This window comes from Ochlerotatus camptorhynchus, unplaced genomic scaffold (genome assembly GCF_037179485.1).
Source record: "Ochlerotatus camptorhynchus isolate MF236.1 unplaced genomic scaffold, CSIRO-AGI_Acam_v1.1 ptg000082l, whole genome shotgun sequence".
Lineage (NCBI taxonomy): Eukaryota > Metazoa > Arthropoda > Insecta > Diptera > Culicidae > Ochlerotatus > Ochlerotatus camptorhynchus.
Window position 1 is genome coordinate 279,281 of NW_027040572.1, and position 20,356 is coordinate 299,636.

Below are 20,356 nucleotides of genomic sequence, written 5' to 3' on the forward strand. Positions count from 1 at the left end.
CAGGTGAGTGTGACTATTGTCGGCAGCCTCGTTTTCTTCGGCAACCTTCCCATTAGAACTGCGTGTTAACCAGCTGTTCTATTATCGGCAACTCGAAATCAACCTCATTTTGTAGTGGGTATGCTTTATTTGAAGAAAAATGTAGCATTACTGGATTGCTCGATCGTTCAAATATAATCAGATTGAAGCTGAAAGGCTAAACAATCGTTTGGACACATTCACGGAAGTGCGTTGATGGGAAAACATAGTGAAATTAACGTTTAAATTTTGGTTGCCGAAAACAGTCAATGGGTGCCGAAGCCAACATTTACCCTACCTATTTTCATGAATTAAACGGTTTTCTCAAACCCAGTCGTCATAATCGAGTACAACTTGGTTGTACATCGTTCCGCTTGAACCTCATAAGATATAAAACAGCGCTGATGTCGTGCCTCTGCTCATGGCGAAAAAAAGAGTTCAGGCCGGTTTTTGCTCGCTCTGTCGAGTTCTTCGATAGTTTGTTCCAAACGTTCATTCGCGTCGTTAGTAGTGTCGGTCGCATCGTGTGATGGGAAGACAGCGCTCCTGGCTCCACGAGAAAGCGGAGAAGAACAGTGTTGAGGGTAGCACGAGTGTACCTAAACCTACTCTTCCCACAGATGTGGGGAATACCACCTCCGTCACGGTGAAGCGATCCAAGATGAGGAAGAATATTCAAGGCCAGTCCGATGGTGCGAGTGGACGTGACGATGTCACCACGACGAACGTCAGCGACATCAGTGATTTCGGAGACGCCATCGACAACGAAAATTCCGCCGGCCCGAGTGCTGTTAAAGTGAAGCTACCTCCATTGGTAGTGAAAAATGCCCATGTTAATGAGCTCATCGCGGATCTAGCGACGCTGAGCGTTAAAGCCGAATACAAGTTGGGCAGCGTTGGTGGTGCTCCGTACCAAAGCGGAGTATGACTTGGTCGTTGTCCACCTGAGGTCTTCCAAGGTGGAATTCTTCACACTCGACATTCCCGGTGAGAAACCGTTCAAGTTCGTCATCAGGGGCCGACCCGAAGTTTACCGAAGCTGAAATCAGGGACCGGTACAAGCTGGCCCCAAGTGCCGTCTATCGGATGACAAGAAGAGACGAGAGTGTGAAGACGTATCCAGATAGCCTTTTCCTGGTACACTTCCAGAAGGGAACGTTGACGCTCAACGCGTTGAAAGCCACCCGCTCCATCAATTCCATCATCGTCCGCTGGGAGCCATACCGTGGCGGCCATCGCGATATGATTCAGTGCTAACGGTGTCTGAATTTCGGTCACGGCACCAGCAACTGCAACATTAAGCCACACTGCAGCAATTGCGCTCAAGACCATGCCACCTTCGAAATTGCTGCGGATGAAGCTGTGACGTCCAAATGCGCCAACTGTGGTGGTGCTAACCAAGGATCCGACAAGCAGAGCCCAAAACACGAGGATTTCAAGCGCATCCAAAAACAGGCGTCCACCGATAATCAAACAGGACGAAGAAAGGATAAGGCCCCGACTTTCAGGGCGGAGGACTTTCCACCTCTTCATGGACAAGCGAATTCACGGTCTGGATCTTCTGCAGGACAAAACTCTCCATCACCCTGGATTCTGCAGACAACCAACATCTCAAACAAATAATCCCGATCTGCTCTATGCAAGTGCCGCAATAAGCCCAAACAGATCCAAGTTCTCGGTAAGTTCATCATCCAGTATGGTGTCTAAACCGCTAATCATCGCTACCCGGAACGCTTGCTCTGTAAAAGCAAAACAGATTGAGTTTGACGATTTACTCCGCAAGCACATCATGGACGTGGGCCTTCTAACCGAGACCCGTCTAAAGTACGGTGACAGCTTCTGGTTGCCTAACCACAACATTATCCGGCTTGTTCGCACCAGCTCCAGGGACGGGGGGGGGGGGGGCGTAGCGGTCATCGTCAGAAAGGGAATCAAGTTCTGCACTCTGCCCCACATCCGCACTTCTATCAGTGAGGCTGTTAGTGTGGAGGTGGAATCACCAACTGAAAACGTCCGGTTTATCGCTGTTTACTGCCCACGACAGTGTACCGCAAGCAACGGATAAGGAATCCAATTCAAGAACGACATGACCGCCATCACCCGTACTAACTCCCGATTCATCGTTGGGGGCAACCTGAATGCCCGCCATGAAGCTTGGCACGCACAACCTGGACTCTACACTGTGCAGTTTCCGGACGAACCTACTGTTATCTCTCCGGTGGGAAATCCCTCCACCCTGGACTTTTTCCTGTCAAACATCGGACTATCCAAGCTCCGACCACCAACCCGTGGTGACTGAAGTCGGTGTCAACGTGGTTCCTGCTAGAAGCTTCCTGCGTAAAGACTACCATCATATCAACTGGGTACAGTACGGACGAATGGTGGACAGCAACATCGAAGAAAATCCACCGCTAGCCACAGTAGATGACATCGACCGGGCGTTGAAAGGACTCCAACAGGCCATATGCGTGGTTGCCGAGGCGTGTGTTCGACAAGTTCCTGTGAGGGGTAAGTTTGTTGCTATTGATTCGGCCGGCGGATAGCAATGTCGATGCCAGACATACGAAGCGGGTTCTAGCTCTCAACCAGTTCTCGCTGATCCAGGAGGATACTGGCGAAAAGCGTGAAACCGTTGAGAAAAAGGAGAAGCTGCCTCCTTTCTATGACAAGGGACAGCCACGCGAGCTGGTTGACAATCTGAATGTGCTAGTCCGTAAAGGGCTACGGGCCGAATTCCGTCTCTGTGCTGATGACGTGAAAATCACCGTCCCTCGGCGGAACATTATAAATCAGTGGCAGAGACACTCGAACTCTGGAAGGTGGAATATTTCACCCACGTCGTGCCATCGACGAAGCCCTTCAAGGTCATTCTACGCGGGCTGCACCAAGTGGATGTTTTGGTTGTGGAAGAAGAGCTGAAACGCAACAACCTTTAACCCGTGAAGGTTTTCGTGATCAAACACCACAACGAGGCGATCAAGTATCGCGACCAACTGTACCTGGTGCATTTGGTTGGCAGATCCACAAACATGAGGCAGTGTACCAGCTGCTTGAATTTTGGACATGGTGCGCGAAACTGCCATATGAAATAGCGTTGCTCCAAACGCGGCCAACAACATGTCACTGCCCGATGCATCATCGACATGAAGGATAAGCAGCCAACCTGTGTCAACTGCGGGAATGCTCACACATCGACTAGTCGATTGTGTCCCAAGCGGGCCGAATTCATCGCACTGTGGAAGAAAGCAAGCTAGCCGAGACAACAGAAAAAGAAGCAACTACCCGGAATCGATCTGGAAAATGATTTTCCACCGCTTCCTCCAACCGAAGGAAGTGCACCAAACCTTCCTCCCCTTCCACTGCCCAGAAGGCAGTATAGGAATTCGACGCAAGCCGAACCAAGCAGCACCCAGCCTGGCACTGTACCGTTGGTCCCTCCAACCACCGATGCATCGCGATGGTCTGACGCAGGTAATCAGTCATCTGACAACGCTTGTCAGTGAAATGCCAAAAATGATGGTGCAAATGATGCACTTCATGACGAACTTTCACGTTCACCATCAACGCCCTTAATTGGAACGCCCATTCAGTAGCGAGAAAACAGCCGGAAATCGTAGATTTCCTGCGCCAACATAACATCGATGTCGCGTTTCTAACCGAGACGTATCTCAAGTCAACTTTAGCCTGCCAAATCACACAATTGCTAGACTGGACCGAGTTTGAGCACAGAGGGGCGGTGGCGTTGCCATTTACATCAGGAGAGGACTGGAGTACATGATGCTGCCTGACTTTCGTCTATCGTTCGTGGAAGCCATTGGAGTCGAGCTGGCATCGCCGGATGGTCCCATCACACTCATTGCCATCTTCTGTCCTGCCCAATGCAAGGAGTCAGATGGAACAATCGATCGTCTCAAGAATGACATCCCTAAGTTGACTCATCGGAAGGGTAAGTTTATTCTCGCCGGTGATTTCAACGCACGCCGCTCGCTGTGGGGCAATGCAAGAAGTAACAAGAACGGAGCAGTGCTGGCCACGTACCTGTAGGCGGGACACTACGTGGTCCTCCATCCGGACTCACCCACCTTCTACTCACCAGCCGGTGTCGGATACACCCTCGACATCGTTCTCACCAACATGGCGGACGGTTTCTATGAGCCTCGTGTCATTACCGAGCTGTCATCCAACCGGCTACCGGTGGTTTTCGAGATGAATCAAACCATCAACCAACGTCAGCAGCATCGTAGGTGAAGCTATCATCGAGCGAATTGGCCTCAACTCCAGCGTTATATGGAGGATTGAGTGGTCGAAAATCCTGTGTTAACGACGACGGAAGAAATCGGCAGTGTATGATGTACGGAACCGTATGATGTACCCGCCGGAGTCCCTCAAGGAAGCATCCTGGGACCCATATTGTACAATCTGTACACAGTGGACATACCGACACTGCCGCAAGGTGGAAAACTGTCGCTGTTTGCTGACGATTCGGCAATCAGCTACAAGGGACGAGTAATGGGCCCTCTCGTATCGAAGCTCCAAAACGGATTGGATGCCTAAACCATATATCTCACCGACTGGAAATTATGTGTATACGCGGCCAAAATGCAAACCATTGCGTTTCCGGATCGCAACACCAACCTGCTCAAACCGTCATCAAAGATAAAGGTTCTGAACGCTGAAATTGAGTGGTCACCCGAGGTACGCTGCCTTGGCCTGATTTTCGGCAGTAAGCGCCTCTTCCGTTCCCTCGTGGAAGACCGAGTCAAAAAAGGCACCATCATGCTGAAACGTCTGTATCCTATCACCAACCGTCGCTCGAAAGCATCCACCGTCAACAAGCTGGCTGTCTACAGGCAGATTGTTGCGCCTATGCTGGAGTATGGATATCCGGTATGGATGGGTTGCGCTAAAACGTATCGGAAGAAGCTCCAAGTCCTGCAGAACAAATGCCTGAAGATAATTCTGAATCTGCCTCCGTGCACACGGACAGCCGACGTTCATCGGCTTGCAAATCTCGATCAAATCGACCAGAGAATGACAGCGCTCGCCAGTTGGCACCAAACTAGAACTCTAAATTCAGAGCACGAAAATATTAGAAATCTTTACCCATAATTTTGTAAATACACTGGAACCTCCATTTACGAGCCAAATCGGGGGTTCGTAAATTGAATTAGTACGTGAAAAAAACTCGTTATTTGGAATTTACTTCGTAAAATGAGGTTTTCGAAAAAATTGTCAAATACCCCAAAATATTGGTATTTTTGGAATCAGGGTGACGCCATTTTGGAATCCAAGATGGCGGCATCCGGTTCATGAAAAAATAGAAAGTACTATAAAGAGAGAGAGAAAGATTAGTAATTTCCATTTAATTCCACTACCTTATTTGCTTATCCTTGACAGATACGCGTATTTCGTCTACAATGTGTAGACTTCTTTCTCTCTTTCCTAATACAGGTATTCCACTAAGACGCCCACATTCATCATGATAGAAAGTACTGCCAATACCCTACAATATGGGTATTTTTGGAATCGGAGTGACGTGTAGGGATCGACAATCGATGTTTGGCGCAATTTTGAAATCCAATATGGCAGCTTCGGGTTACAAAAAAAAACTTGGAAATTCTGTGAAAAACTCCACAATATGGGTATTTTTGATATCGGAGTGATATGTAGGAACCGGAAATCCATACCGGACGCCATTTTGAAATACAAGATGGCGGCATCCGGTTCATGAAAAACTGGAAAATACTTTCAATACCCCACAATATGGGTATTTTTGGAATCTGGGTGACGTGCAGGAACTGGAAATCCATGCCTGACGCCATTTTGAAATCAAAGATGGCGGCATCCGGTTAATTTAAAACAGAAAAATTATTTCAATAACACACAATATGGGTATTTTTGGAATCGGTGTTACGTGAAGGAACTGGAAATCCATGCCAATGCCATGCCATTTTCCAGTTTTTCATAAACCGGATGCTGCCATCTTGGATTCCAAAATGGCGTCAGACATAGATTTCCAGTTCCTAAACGTTACCTTGATTACAAAAATACCCATATTGTGTTTCACAGATTTTTGCAGATTCCCAAAATCGCAAAAATAAAACTCGTTATTTGGAATTTACTTCGTAACAAAAAAACCTCGTTATTTGGGATTCACTTCGTAAAAAGAGGGACGTAAATTGAATACTGCGTAAAAAAAACTTCGTAAACGGAGGTTTCAGTGTAGTAGTTTTAATTAAGATTTAATGTAATTAGATAGGAAATATAAAATTTATTTATTTTTAAATAGAACAAATGTTCACACTGTAAAACGATAAGTACCAATTAGAACAAAATAGCCAACATGGCTTTCAGTTATTTTAGGAAAGAATGAATAACTAATGTTGACCACTAACAATGTAAAACTATACAAGTCAGCGAGTAAAGGTGGATCACGGCGTGATCACCTTCGAACAACCAGCGATGGGCTAGAATGAGACTTCCCAAGTAACCAGAAGTTCTGATAAAAGGCTATTTGTGGCTTAAGCAGCTTGGTTGAAGGTGGTCTATAGAATTCTAAGCAGCCTCATTTTTAAGTCGTTATAAGAACTTGAAAGTTCCGGTACCATAATTGAAGAGCATGCTAAGCAGCTTCTGGCGAAACTCGAACGGAACTTTTAGAAAATAAATTAAAAAAGGTTTTTGTCCTTTACACCAATTCTATATTTAGTTCGCACTTTTATGATAGTTATTTCTAAATGCAGGTATTCATGTGTACTTGATTTATCGCATTAGTAGTAGAATTGGAGCTATTTGAAGAATTAAACCCCGTCGTTCTGCGTGAGAGCCCCATCACGAACCGCTACGTCATCTGAGATATATTAAAGTGAGCTGTTGTAGCGCCTACTGTTGGAGTTTTCAGTGCCAACTGACTGACTTGAATACGAAACACAACACCTTGATGAATTTTAAATTGGTGTTTGTCCACTTGGTATTCCAACACACTTGTGGCGTAGTGGTTATCGTAGATCGCATGCCGAATACACGGATTCGAATCCAGGAAACTACTTTTTATTTTTTATGTTTGGTAGAATGTTGATGCACTGCATAAATTTAAGAATTATGATTTATTCAGGCCACTGATCATTTCATATTTACGTACATTAAATTGTGTTACTAATAAAGACTTGTGCGGATTGAGCTTGTTAGTCTTGTCGGAACTTTATTTGAACTTTATGGAACTTGAAAGTTCTCTCAGAACTTCATTTGAACTTTATGGAATTTGAAAGTTCTGTCGGAACTTTATTTGAACTTTATGGAACTTGGAAGTGATTTTAATCGTTGCATGCGGAACTTTTGCTTACTTGGGTTGTTTCCCGGTTAACTAAAACGAAACGCGGAAAAGTTATATATGCATAATTCTACTAATTGGTGCCAAAACTGGCTCACATACCCTATCTTAAAGAATTCTCATGATTAAACTTTCTAAGAAGGGTATTTTGAATAGATAGTCATTTATATTATAGGAGAAATGGCTCTAATGATGGTCTATGGATGTAAGATTAGGCCTATCATTAAACATCTGCTATTTATCAATTTTATCTAGATGAACGCGTCAATCGGATGGTACTAATGGATATTTTTGGCCGCTATTGAAAATTTAGTCGATTTTTGAATTTATGTATGGGCCTAAATTAGGGGCATTTAGGCCAACATTACATCCATTTTCCTTATCATTCAACAGCAAAATCTATGCAAATAAAATTTTACAAAACGAACAACTCTCAAAGAAGGGAAAGTAGTATAAAATCATATTTTACTTTTGAGAATTTGTTGGAAGTCATGGCAAATCATTGTTGGAGAAATGGGTTGAGATGAACCACCTACTCTCAGATACTCAATTTGGTTTCCGTAGGGGCAAGAAAACGAACGACTGTCTCGCGATGCTTTCCACAGAAATTCAGTTGGCTTTTGCTAAAACAGTGCAAATGGCTTATGTGTTCTTGAATATTAAGGGGGCTTTTGATTCAGTATCGGTTGAAGTCCTTTCAGACAAACTCCACGCTTGTGGCCTTTCTCCATTAATTAATAACTTTTTTACAATTTGCTGTTAGAGCAAACATATGAGCTGTTCTCATGGAAACTCTACAGCTTCACGATTTAGCATGGGTCTCCCCCAGGGATCATTTTTGTACAATGTCTACGTCAGAGAATTTGACAATTGTCTAAGTGACAACTGCACTTTGAGACAACTTGCAGATGCCGGCGTAGTGTCTATGACAGGGCCCAAAGGGGTCGACCTGCAAGGACCCTTACAGGATACCTTAGACAATTTGTGTACTTGGGCTATCCAGCTAGGTATCGAATTCTCCACGGAGAAAACTGAGTTGGTCGTTTTTTTCTAGGAAGCATAGCCCAGCACAATCGTAGCCTCAACTTTTGGGTAAGCCGATCACTCATTTAATGTCTTTCAAATATCTTGAGGTCTGGTTCGATTCAATTTCCTTCGATCAATTACCGGAACGTGGTGGGGAGGCCTTCCGCAAGATCTTCTAACGTTGTACCGGACAACGATTTTATCGGTTTTAGAGTACGGTAGTTTTTGCTTCCAGTCGGCGACTAAAACACACATCATCAAACTGGAACGTATCCAGTATCGTTGTCTTCATATCGCGTTAGGATGCATGCACTCGACTCATACGATAAGTCTTGAAGTGTTGGCGGGCATGTTGACACTCTCTGATCGGTTTTTGGAATTGTCCCTCAGGCTCCTCACCCGTTGTAAAGTTATGAACCCACAGGTAATCGAAAACTTTGAGAGGCCTCTTGAGCTAAACCCTCAAACTCGTTTTATGTCATTGTACTACGGGTACATAACCCAGGATGTCAGCCCTTCACAGCATAATCCTAATCGTGTATGCTTCTCCGAGTTCGGAAATTCAGTTAGTTTTGATTTATCTATAACGCAAGAGATTCGCGGAATCCCAGAATATCATCGTTCCATGATTGTTCCGTCAATTATCGCTGCAAAGTTTGGCCATGTTGATTCCGCAAGATCGTTCTTCACAGATGGATCATTATTGTTCCGTATATGTTGCTGAGCTGGCGGCAATACATTATACGCTAGAAACTATCGCCTCACTTTCACCAGATCACTACTTTATTTTTATGGATAGTCTCAGTTCTGTCAAGGCTATTCGCTCCATTAGGCCGGTAAAGCACTCCTCGTATTTCTCATGAAAATACGAGAGCTTCTAAGTGCTTTATCTTTAAGATCTTTTGTCATCACCTTTGCATGGGTTCCATCTCATTGCTCGATTTCGGGCAATGAGAAGGCGGACTCGCTTGCAAAGGTGGTGCTATGGAAGGCGATATTTACGATCGACAAATCACCTACGACGAATTTTTCTTCATTTCTTCATAAATGGAGTATCTTTGGTTTAAAGGGTTGGAGGTGGTTCGAGACTTCATTCGTGTGATGTCTCGCCTCTTGTCCAATCACTATTCGCTAAGCGCTCACTTGTTCCGTGTTGAGCTGGGGGACAGTAATCTCTGTCAATGTGGACAAGGTTACCAGGACGTAGATCACATTATTTGGTCATGTGCTGAGCACCGTGGACTCAGATCCGAGTTGTACGGTTCCCTTCAGGCTCGAGGTAGACAACCTAATGTCCCAGTTCGGGATATTTGGGCTAGACGCGATCTGGAGTTCCTGGAGCAACTCATATATATTTTCTTTAAGAATATTAACCATATATTGTAAGTTTGATTGACCCTGTGTTTAGTTTGTATTGTGTGTGTGTTTGATTTTTTTTTTGTTTATTTGTTTCTGTAATAATTTTATAATTACAGAATTGATATAACGTCGATAGGATTAAGTACATGTTAGTGAAATTTTTTAATCATAAATCATATTCCAAATCTCCTTTTCCCTCTCTCGATCCAAACAATTGTCATCCACAAACCTCGAGAAGACCGCGACTAATCGGTCAAATCCTTTAATTTTAGATTTAAGACATTTATAATGTATAAAGAAAATGATAACTTGGCTCGATAAAGTTTATTCTGTACAAATAAAGTAATTAACAAAAAAAAAAAATTACAAATCAGCTTCACAATATTTACACCCGCTTTTGTCCTTTCCATCGTTTGTCCCTTTCGACGTTTTGTACCGTTCGACCTTTTTTCATTCGAACTTGTGTCCTTCGACCTTCTGCCTTTCGCCCTTCTGCCTTTCGACCTTTTGTCCCTAAACCATCAGAATTACAGGTTTTGTTTTAAATAATTAAAATAAATAAAAATCAGTGTCAACACGCAGTTATAAAGATAATTAGTTTCAATCTCTCGAAGTATTGCTGTTGTATTTCAATGTCTATTAATAAGTACTCTGTATGTTCAATGAAAACATTCACATTAAATGCCAGTACTATAAGCATATAGATGATGTTTTGGTGCACAGACCTTTGATGATGAAAATCATCAGTAAAGGCGCACCATTTAGGTATCTGGAAGATTTCCAGTAGAATCAGGGAAATATTTTGGTTGAAAAATTTCTCGCTGTCTACCAACAACTGTGGAAGTGCTCAAAGAACTCAAAGTTGAAGGTACGAGCAAAGTTTCAGTCAGCACGTAGTAGCAATAGAAATATTAATAATAATAAGCTTAGTTACTAATAATTGATTCCAACATTTCTCTTTCCAAACTAATCATTTTGAGCTACTTTACATAAGACCGAACTGTAATCCCTTAAACCACCGATCACCGAAACTGAACCCAAACCCGATGATGTAACTAAGGTGTTGCCTCCTTGAGTGCTTCTGTAACAGGAGCCACCAAACAAATACTCCACCCAACTCAGCGCGCTGATCCTTGGGTAATAAAATCGCTCCTCTCGAAAAGTACACACTGAATATCCGATTCCACATGATACTAATCAACTGCCGCACCACTAGCACCCAACTATGTACTTGTATGTGTATATAGGTTGTTGGCTGCTCTCACTCTTTGGGGTTCGGTTCTCATGGGTTCGCCCCAGTACAGCATCATCAGTTTCTGGCTGCCACTGCTTGCTCCCCAAAACTCTGTAAGAAGGCTCTAGTCCCGAAAAATGTAGCCTTTGCCCTTTTGCTGCTGCTGCGGCTGTGGCTGGTTGGTAATTCTCATGATGACGGCGTCGTCGTGACGCCCTATTCCGAGAAGAGACCTTATTTTTCCTTCTATGACGTCCTTCACAGCAGCCACCAGCCTAGCAGCAGCCACCGTGGAACATGACACGTGACGTCTTCTTCGTGTTGGATTTTTCTTCTCGGTACACTTCTACCTCCCTGCTAACATGCCAGCAGTTGGTTGTTTTTGTTATCACCACACAACTGGTAGCGAAGATTGCTGCTGACGCAAATCTTCCGAGGATGTCCACTCCCAAACAACACCGTTTTGCATTATGATACAACTGAGCACATCCCACATACACCGGAAACTGATCCAACGACCACTCCCCAGTGCCACCCCAACTTTTCCATTCTTTTCCTTGTTTTGCCCACCTTATAGCTTCACTGCACTTTGCATTTTCCACCAGAGCACTCCAAACGGAAATCCCTTGGCTGTGATTGCTCAGGTCCACCCTGATTTTCTTCTTCCTTGCTTCTTCCCGTTTGCTATTTGGCACACTTCCGCGGCGACAACGAACTATGCACACTGACTGACTGTTAGTAAGCCCGTTGGAATAATATCGAATAATGGTGCAACGCAAAGGACGATTTTGTCGGATTTTCCCTTTTCCTGCTGCTTATTCCAATTTGCCTATTTATCCACCACACTCTAGTTGACTACATACAACAACTCACTGTTGTACATGTATCGACACCACGAATCAAACGACCCGGAGATTCGCACGTCTGCAGCTCGCGAGCGCTTCGATAGGATTATTTATTTAGGTTCGATTCGGCAGGCGACCAAGCCTGATTTTCCCCTGAAAAGCGACGTCGCCTTCGTTGGTTGTTGTCGTCGTTGTCGTACGGGTGCAGCGTGTGCTCTGCTCCCGAATTTTCATGATTCTCTCCGCATTTTCCCGCAGCAGCAGCAGCAGCAGCAACAGAACTCTGGGTTCGAAATCCTTGAGCTGTCTCGTGCAGGGGGTTGGGGAGCGAAGAGTGGTTGAACTGTTCTATTTGATACGGGAAAGCGCTCCCAATTCTAACGAAGCGTGCAGGTTCAGTTGTCTCTGGCACAGCCAAAGACATTGTCTTTAGTCGGATAGTAGCACAGGCAGTGTTGTCATAGAACTGGGCACGAATCATGACAGTTTTTACTTTTCAACGTAATAAAATTCCTATGCAAGATAACCACTGGTGCAGCGGTTTAAAAACCCCCCTCCCTCTCCCACCTAGCTTAAAGGTAAATATAAAATTGTCTTTTTTTAAACTCTTTATAAGTTCCAAATTCAAAATAAATAACATTTTATTTTAACCTTAACAATTTCAAAACCAATTTCAACCTTAACAATAACTTACCAGCCTTAATTGTTATGATATATATCTAAGTGTTTTTTTCATTGTTCCTGCCTTGGAAATTCAGTATGTTACACAGGTTTTCTAAGCCTGCGTGTGAGTATACCAATTGACATCTTAAAACTAAAACTAAAACCAAATATTATTTAAGTATAAAGGGAATTAGTTGTTGCAATTGAGAATTGCAATGATTTTAGCCTGAAATTTTAAATTAATTTGTTAGACATTTGTTCTAAAATTCTACACATTGTAATTTTATTTTTATACTTGTGATCTTGACAGTTTTACCTTGGGGATGAATACTCAAGGGGGTTAGGTTTTGATAAATTCTTTAGTGGGAATGATACTGACAGTGATGGAATTCTCACCAAAATATCATTTTCGCTTGCGATACATTTTCTCTTGGGAACTTTCCCTCACTAGTTTCACACTCCAATATTTCCTGAGCGAACTTTCTGGGATGAGAGAATGAGATATCGCGAACTTTTTTAACTCGAATCACCAACGCGAGGATACGAAAAATATCAGATCATTTTTTCTCTCTATCTCTTTACACCACATTCGTTCTGGAAAATTGCACTGCACATTTCACAAGGGAAAGATTATAGACAGAAAGCTATCCCGAGTAAATCAATACAATCTCTAAAGCCTGATAAGTCTGGTAGCTGGCTGTCTACTGGTGCCTGTTGTTTAAAGTAACCGTTATCAGGATGATGTGAACAGTTTTGTGCAGCTGATTGATTGGTGCATTGGTTTCTGGCGAAAAAAAGTAAAGGAATCAGCACAAGTGTCAACGCGGCATTAACGAGGAACGGGGAGGGTAGTGTAAGATTTTGTGACTAGCAATTTTTATATTAAAACCGTTCCTCAGGATAAGGGGGGGGGGGGTGCGGAAGGAGGAGCGCCTAATGTATCCTCAGTTTCGCGAAATACAGTTAATGCATGGCTCCTCTCATCACTAGTGTTCGTAATATCGTTCATATAAGCTCTTATGCAATAATTATAAGCAGGGGGGGATGGTTGGGAATATAGGTGGTGGTGAACTTTTTCACTGTGCTATTACTGTCCTCTCCCATGTCTGGGAATCCTTTTAAAACAATGTAAAACTAGAAAGGGTCTAGATCCTCCCTATGTAAAACCATAAGGTATGCGGGACTGCTGCACTGCTGAACTTCAAAACGCTTTATTTGCTGACCAAGGATCTGACAAAAACATCTTTTTAGTGTGCATTTTAGGATGATAAAAAATTTAAACAGGTTATTCAATGTCCATTAAAACTGTAAAAAATATAGGCCGGAAAAAAAGAAAACGAAAAATTGTTACCAGTTGGCTGGAAATGAACACAAAATTAATCAAAGTAACCATGTACCTTGAGCTTTTGATATAGTGACAGATTGAGAACGATCTAAATTTTTCATCCACAAGTATTGCAAGACTTGAAATTAACAGACAATCTCAAAATACTTTCAACTTGCGAAGTGATGAATTCCCAAGTGAATACACCTGCTGAATAAAAATTATCAAGTAAACTATTTTTTTAGAATCGATGTTTAATAGATTTTTGTTTGCAGTTTGAGATCCATGAAAAAAGTTACAGTAGCTTTATGGCACCAGTGACCAGCAAATTTAATATTTTCATTCAAGGTTGTGTGGAAATTCAAGCTACCGGGCGAGCTACTGGGTTACATTGCTGCCCTCTACCTAATGCAGTCGAGTGATCAAATCAGAAAGTTAGCAGATTAGAAATCAATTAATAACTAATTTCCTCAACGTTCAATTAAAAAGTGGTCTTTAGAAAAAAATGTAGCTGAAAAAATTTCCTATGAGTACACAAGGCTAACTTATTGGTAGATCATTATGGCGAAATTTAAAGACGAGGTGAACAAAATAATCACTTTTAGCATAGTAATACCTTTATAAATTTTAGATGGCCAGTGCAGAATGAGATCACAACCCAATAAGCCCAAATTTTGGGAGAATTATCTGGACCTGATTAAAAATCGATTGAGCTTAGTGAAGCAAAGCCGATATTTTGAACCACCCTAATAAGCATGTTCTCAATGCAGTAAGACTAATCAACAGAATGCTTGCTAGCTTACACTAAACATGTCTAAGCGCCAATCTCAGTGGTCTAACTGTACTAATAGCATAGTTCTTCTTGTCGAAGAGTACAGCCACAAATGATGATTTGGTCAGCAAAGATTAGACTCTTGGTGAATAGTTACAAGTATCTACTATTAGCTGGTTGCATTGAGAACTAAAACTATAAATAAATCCGGAAAACTTTGAGATTAGGGCGTAATTTCTTTTGTAAACACACACTTAATTCGCCGATTTCTCGTGAATTAAAGTTCAATCTAAAAAACTAACAACACAGACAGGTAGAGGAATGATTCATTTGGTATAGTATAGTTCGCTAGATTGTGCTTTGGTTCGTGAGAAATCGTTGAATGACGTGTTTGTTTACAAAAGCAATTACGCCCAAATCTCAAAGTTCTCTGGCAATGGTATTGAATGTGAAGGATGCGAAAAATATCGGAGAACGAGAAGAAAACAAACAGACACTCTCGCGTGATCATCGCCTACCTTTACTCGCTGGAAAAAAAGAACAAAGCTGAAGGGATATTTGGTTGGTTCGAATCACGAGTACGTGTGAAATGATGTGAGATGGAGAGACGAAAGATCTTTCGCGATACGAAATGAAAATTTCTCTCGCTCTACGCTTTCATGAACTTTTTATCATCTCTCGTTCGCGAACTTTTTGTGAGAAGTTCCCTTGGGATTTATCTCTGCAATGAGCTGTGATAGAACTTTTTTTGAAAATGATTTTTCCAACACTGGGGCCACCAAACTTTCGCAAAAGAGTTATTAAGGAATATTCCTAAAATATAATATACACAATTAAGTACAACACATAACAGACGTTATCCAACGCCAATCCTGCGGTCGTATCTAGTATACAACCCTTCCATTTTTTTTAATTTGATGAATTTTCAAAAGGGTGTGGAACGAGATCGAGTTGCAGAAAATTCTTCATAAATTGGACGAATCCGATATGCTCAGCTTTCGAGACGTCTACGTTGAAATCACCCCCGCAACGATGATTGGATTATTTGTCGTTCAACAGTGGAACAGATTCCTGGTCATGAAGGTTTTGGATTACTTCATCGTAGTATTCGGTGACAGGTATATGCAGAATAGTATAATGTTGCAAGCTCTGACGTGGATATTTGCTGCGCAAATATCGCCATGCTTTTCAGTTTCTATGAGGATGGGATCGTACTGTTCACTCAATTTTTTAATTGTTGAAATCCCACGATCAATAAACTTAGCAAGAGCTATGACGCAGAGCTTGGTCGCTCGGATGCATATGGTGACATCTGCGCAGTGGAGATCTCCGTTGCCAGCGTTGTTAATTTGTATCTTTATTGAGCCAGATATTAATCTGAACCATATATTTTAACTATCTTCCTTACCTCATTTTTATATTTTGATTTTCTGTTCTATTTACTATCGTACAGATTTGACGTACAAGCAGAAGCAATACTTTTGTGATCGGAATCTGACGAAATATTGCCTGGAGCCAATTCCCATGATTGTGCTGGGTAATTTTAAACTGGACCTCATGAACGAAGGGAACTTGAAGTTTGTCGAGTTCATGAAGAAATATTTGTACCTGGACATGCCTTCAAATTCTTCGGAGGCAACTAGTGTTGGTGGATCGTGCGTGGACTTAATTTTCGTTCGCAACGTTCACCTTTTTTTTTATCTTGTTCGTTTATTTGTAAGGCTCAATCGCGTTAGCTTTACGGAGCCGATAATTCATTGTTCTTTGTTTGTAACAAAATTTGCTTAATTCTATGTCTAGTAGGAGTTGGGCCGAATACTCGCGGCTTACTCGAGGTAAGAGGGGTACATTGTCGAAGGATAGGAAAAAGGGGCTTGGGGTAGGGTTTCGTTGTCTCATCTGAGCGATTTCGCCAGTATGAACGGTAGTGTGGTTCTAGATTCGTCTGGAGTTCGACCGGCTATGGTGACCAGTGGGCGACGATGAGACTCATCGAGACGGGGGACTAGACAAACAAAAACTAATAAAGAGATACAAAAGACAAACGAATTAAATTCTAATACTAGACATTAGCAGAAACACATAAATCGACTGCATATAGCAGAGATCGCGGGTACCCAACACGTCTCTGATAGGAATTTTGTCTTCCTTGGGCCTCGAGGGTAGCAACGTTTGCCTTGACAGTGAAAAGTATAACTCTTACACTTTAAACCATCGCCCAATTTTGTCACTTTTCGAGTTGTAGGCTTTTAACTACATAACAAAACTATGGACACGCTACCTCGGATTCACAATACCAGGCAAACTAACCATCTGTCAAGAACCCGTGCATACTCCAGTTTCGGTCAAAAACGGATTTCCTTTATAGGTCCTGCCAAATATAATAACTTACCAAGACATCTTCAACAAATAACAAATATAACATCCTTCAAAACTAAGAAAAAATGTTTCTTAAAAGAACGAGTTTAGCAACTATTAATTTAGTGAAATTTATTATTATTTATTATTTTTATTATCATTCATATGTCAACCGTCACTAAATATTAAATGCTTTGCTGAAAAACAGTAGTCATATTCGAAATATTTAAATTTGTTGGTTTTTTTCGTTTTCTTTTAGGTGTGCTTCTTTCAAAGGATATTTTTTCCACTAGAAGCATATAAATTGTTTTCTCATAGATGTTTTTTTCTCTCTCTCTCTCTCTCTCTCTCTCTCTCTCTCTCTCTCTCTCTCTCTCTCTCTCTCTCTCTCATTTGATATAAGTATTTAAAATTAATCCTCAATCATATATCCTTTTAGTAATTATTTTTGTTTTGTTGCATATGGTTGATTTCAGAGTGTCCACTACCAGGGGGCTCAGCATGCAGTCGAGCTTTTTGGTGTGGGGGAGAGCGGAGGATCACTCAAAAAAAAAAAACTCAGGGCATTTATCATCGTTGCTAATCTGCTCCGTACTGGAATGTGAGCCAGCAGCAAAGCCATGCTGCGTTCATAAGAACTCATCTGACAATATTGACAATACAATATTCAAACGGCCCTTTTCAGGGTCATAAAAAATTTCTGGCTCTAGAGTTAATTTGAATTTCTTTCTTCTCAATGTAATTCTTCAATGCATTTCGTGTAAATATTTACATCATTGACAAATTTCAGGTATTCATGACTTTTAGATCTTTGAAAACAACACGAATGAAGAAAAAAGACATACTGCGTCAGAATATGTCATGATTTTCTGAGTTTTATAAAAAAAACGTAAACATTTATGCTCAGGCCCGTAGCCAGCATTTGGTTTCGGGGGAGCTAATTTTATGACATAAAAACTACAGTGATTTATAAAATGTACGCATAACTGAACATCGAATGATACACTGTTTTTTTACCGCAACCAAAATCGTTCAAAATCATGTGTCATCATTTTTTTTTTTAATTCGTTTTAATCTTTGATCGGACGTTTTAATGAACCATCAGAATGTAAAATAATAATTTTTCAAACTCTTTAATACGCAGTTATGAGAAAAGGTAAACAAATGTATGAAATTCAAGAAAATATTTGTAGTTTTGTTTGTTTTCTGTTGGTAATGATGATCAAGACTTGCATTCTGTTAAGAAAGACAAAAATATGTTACATATTTTTTAAAACATAATTATTTTAAGATTTTAATGGTGTTGAATCGTAATATCACCGGCACCGGATCCTAATTCATTTAAATTTATGAAGGCTGTAAAAACAAGCATCCCTCGATGCAGTGGTAGCAATGTGATTCACACGAAACTCGAACAGCGAATATTTTTGCCTTCATCATTCTGTATGTTTTTAAGTTTTTGTTTTAGCATCACTGTATTTTTGTTTTGTTTTTGAATTGATCGTTATTCTGTGATATTTTGTATTGTTCCAGTTAGCTATATAAGTGCAAATATTTAATGCAATTAGATTAAGTTTGAATTTGACTTCCGATCAGGGTGCTGCCTGAAGTAGAGCCATACCCTGGACATTATACCTGGTTATTACAAAAGTAATCTTCTAGCTTTACTCTAAGCAGTTAATTGATATTATAGCCAAGCCCGAAAGTCGCTGGTATCCCATTAGTTTTAATTCGTTTCAGTGTGGAGAAAGATCTTTCCACACTGGCTGTAGTGACCGGGAGTGTCACCAAAATCTTCAATAAAACATTGATTGTTGGAAAATACGTCGAGTCACATTGATCAAGCAGCCCAAATGTCTCAAAATTCTTGTTAATATTTATGGAAGTCCGGCACCAGAGCTCGTATTCCACTTTTACCTGCAACCAGCCAGTGATGCAAAATATCATGACACTCACGTGACACTCGTCTTCGCATCAACCGACTATCGCTTACAGATCGTTTTGTCACGCTCTGAGAGTTAGAGCTATGGCAAACAACAATCACCAGTAACACTCGCTGCTGATGATGAAGAATTCTACAGTACGATGATTAGAAAAAGCGATGCGACAGAAGAAAATGAAAACAATGCCTACGCATTCCAAGTTCGTCTCGGCAGGTGCGACTGTGTGAGTTACAAACAAAGCAGGCAACATGAAACGGAAGCTGTTGGGCTCACTCACCAACACATTAAAATAAGCAAGCAAAGCAGCAACTGCTTCAAAACGAGCACAGATGAGTGTCGTGATTGTCAGGAATGACCAGATCGGTGATGGATCACAACAGAAGACGACATTCACCAGTTGCTTTTTACTTCTTTCGTCAACTTGATGGATGGTCATGGAGAGAGCTTCGACGAGCACATTGATAGGAATGTACAAAGCGTTACTACCATCAACTATTTGGCGATCGTGATTGTGATAGGTCGCAACTCTGGCAACCACGCTGGTGAAATCACAGGGATAACAGTTAAGTTTGTCAAGTTGGGATGACTCTGCAATATCTGTAAAACCAGGCAACAATATTTGGAACACCGGAAGGATGTCATCATTTTTTGTGAAACGTCCCATCATGTTTTGGATCAATCCATCGAGTCATGGAATGAAAACTGTTCTTCGATAGTATTCCTCTGGTGTTTCTGCTGGTTGATTTGCACGTATTGTTAGCTAGGATGCACATGGATGCAGTCGTAACTGCGCATTCGAAAACAGACATATGCAGCCCCAAAGACCCCCCCCCCATGGCTACGTGCATGCAGCAAAGAATCGGCAGTCCTGAAGATTTGTGTCAACCATATGATATGATCACCATAAATACTTCTTTTTACGGCTACTGCTGGACACGGGTTGACCTGGTGGTTGGAAAGGCAGCGAGCATCACTACGAGAAATGGGCACTCAGAGAGTCAGCCCAGTTGCTTCAGGATTAGAAGCTTGGTTGCTACCCTTTTGCTCGTTCCAGGAATTTCATTCATGCCACGTTTAGTAGAACTTCTAAACCATCTCTTTTGAAATTAGTTATTGTCCCTGAAAAGGGCCGTTTCAGATAGGGAAAATGAACGAAGCTTAACATCCGAAACCATACAGGGTGCGTCCCTGACGTTTCAGAGCGTACGCTTGGCGTCTTCAGCGTAGGTAACAGCGTCACGAATGACGTTTTCCTGCAACACCTTCAGCACACCTCGGGTTTCCTCGTAGATCAGACCGGAGATACGCATTATCACGACGAGTCTGACGACAGTCTTGGAAATACCCTGTAAGTTATGATGCAACACCTTACGATGACGCTTGGCTCCTGCTTCGCCGAGTCCTTTGCCTCCCTTGCCACGTCCAGGCAATGTTTATGCTTTTTAAGCTGCCTTCGGGTACGGTTGACAAGAAATGGATGCGAA

The 20,356-nt window shown here is 41.9% G+C and overlaps 2 protein-coding genes across 4 annotated transcripts in view; both read right to left on the reverse strand.

Annotated features, from left to right (window-relative positions):
* LOC135698143 (uncharacterized) overlaps positions 1–11,897 on the reverse strand; it is a 160,284-nt gene extending 148,387 nt beyond the window's left edge. For all 3 annotated transcript variants that reach the window (XM_065218038.1, XM_065218037.1, XM_065218035.1), the window contains exon 1: positions 11,538–11,897. The gene's annotated coding sequence lies outside the window, so the exon portion shown is untranslated. The remainder of the gene's footprint in view (positions 1–11,537) is intronic.
* Positions 11,898–20,068: 8,171 nt separating this feature from the next.
* Positions 20,069–20,356, reverse strand: part of lin-28 — a 68,073-nt gene continuing 67,785 nt past the window's right edge. Inside the window, exon 5 of the mRNA XM_065217917.1 lies at positions 20,069–20,218. Coding sequence (XP_065073989.1) covers positions 20,069–20,218 — 150 coding nt within the window. The remainder of the gene's footprint in view (positions 20,219–20,356) is intronic.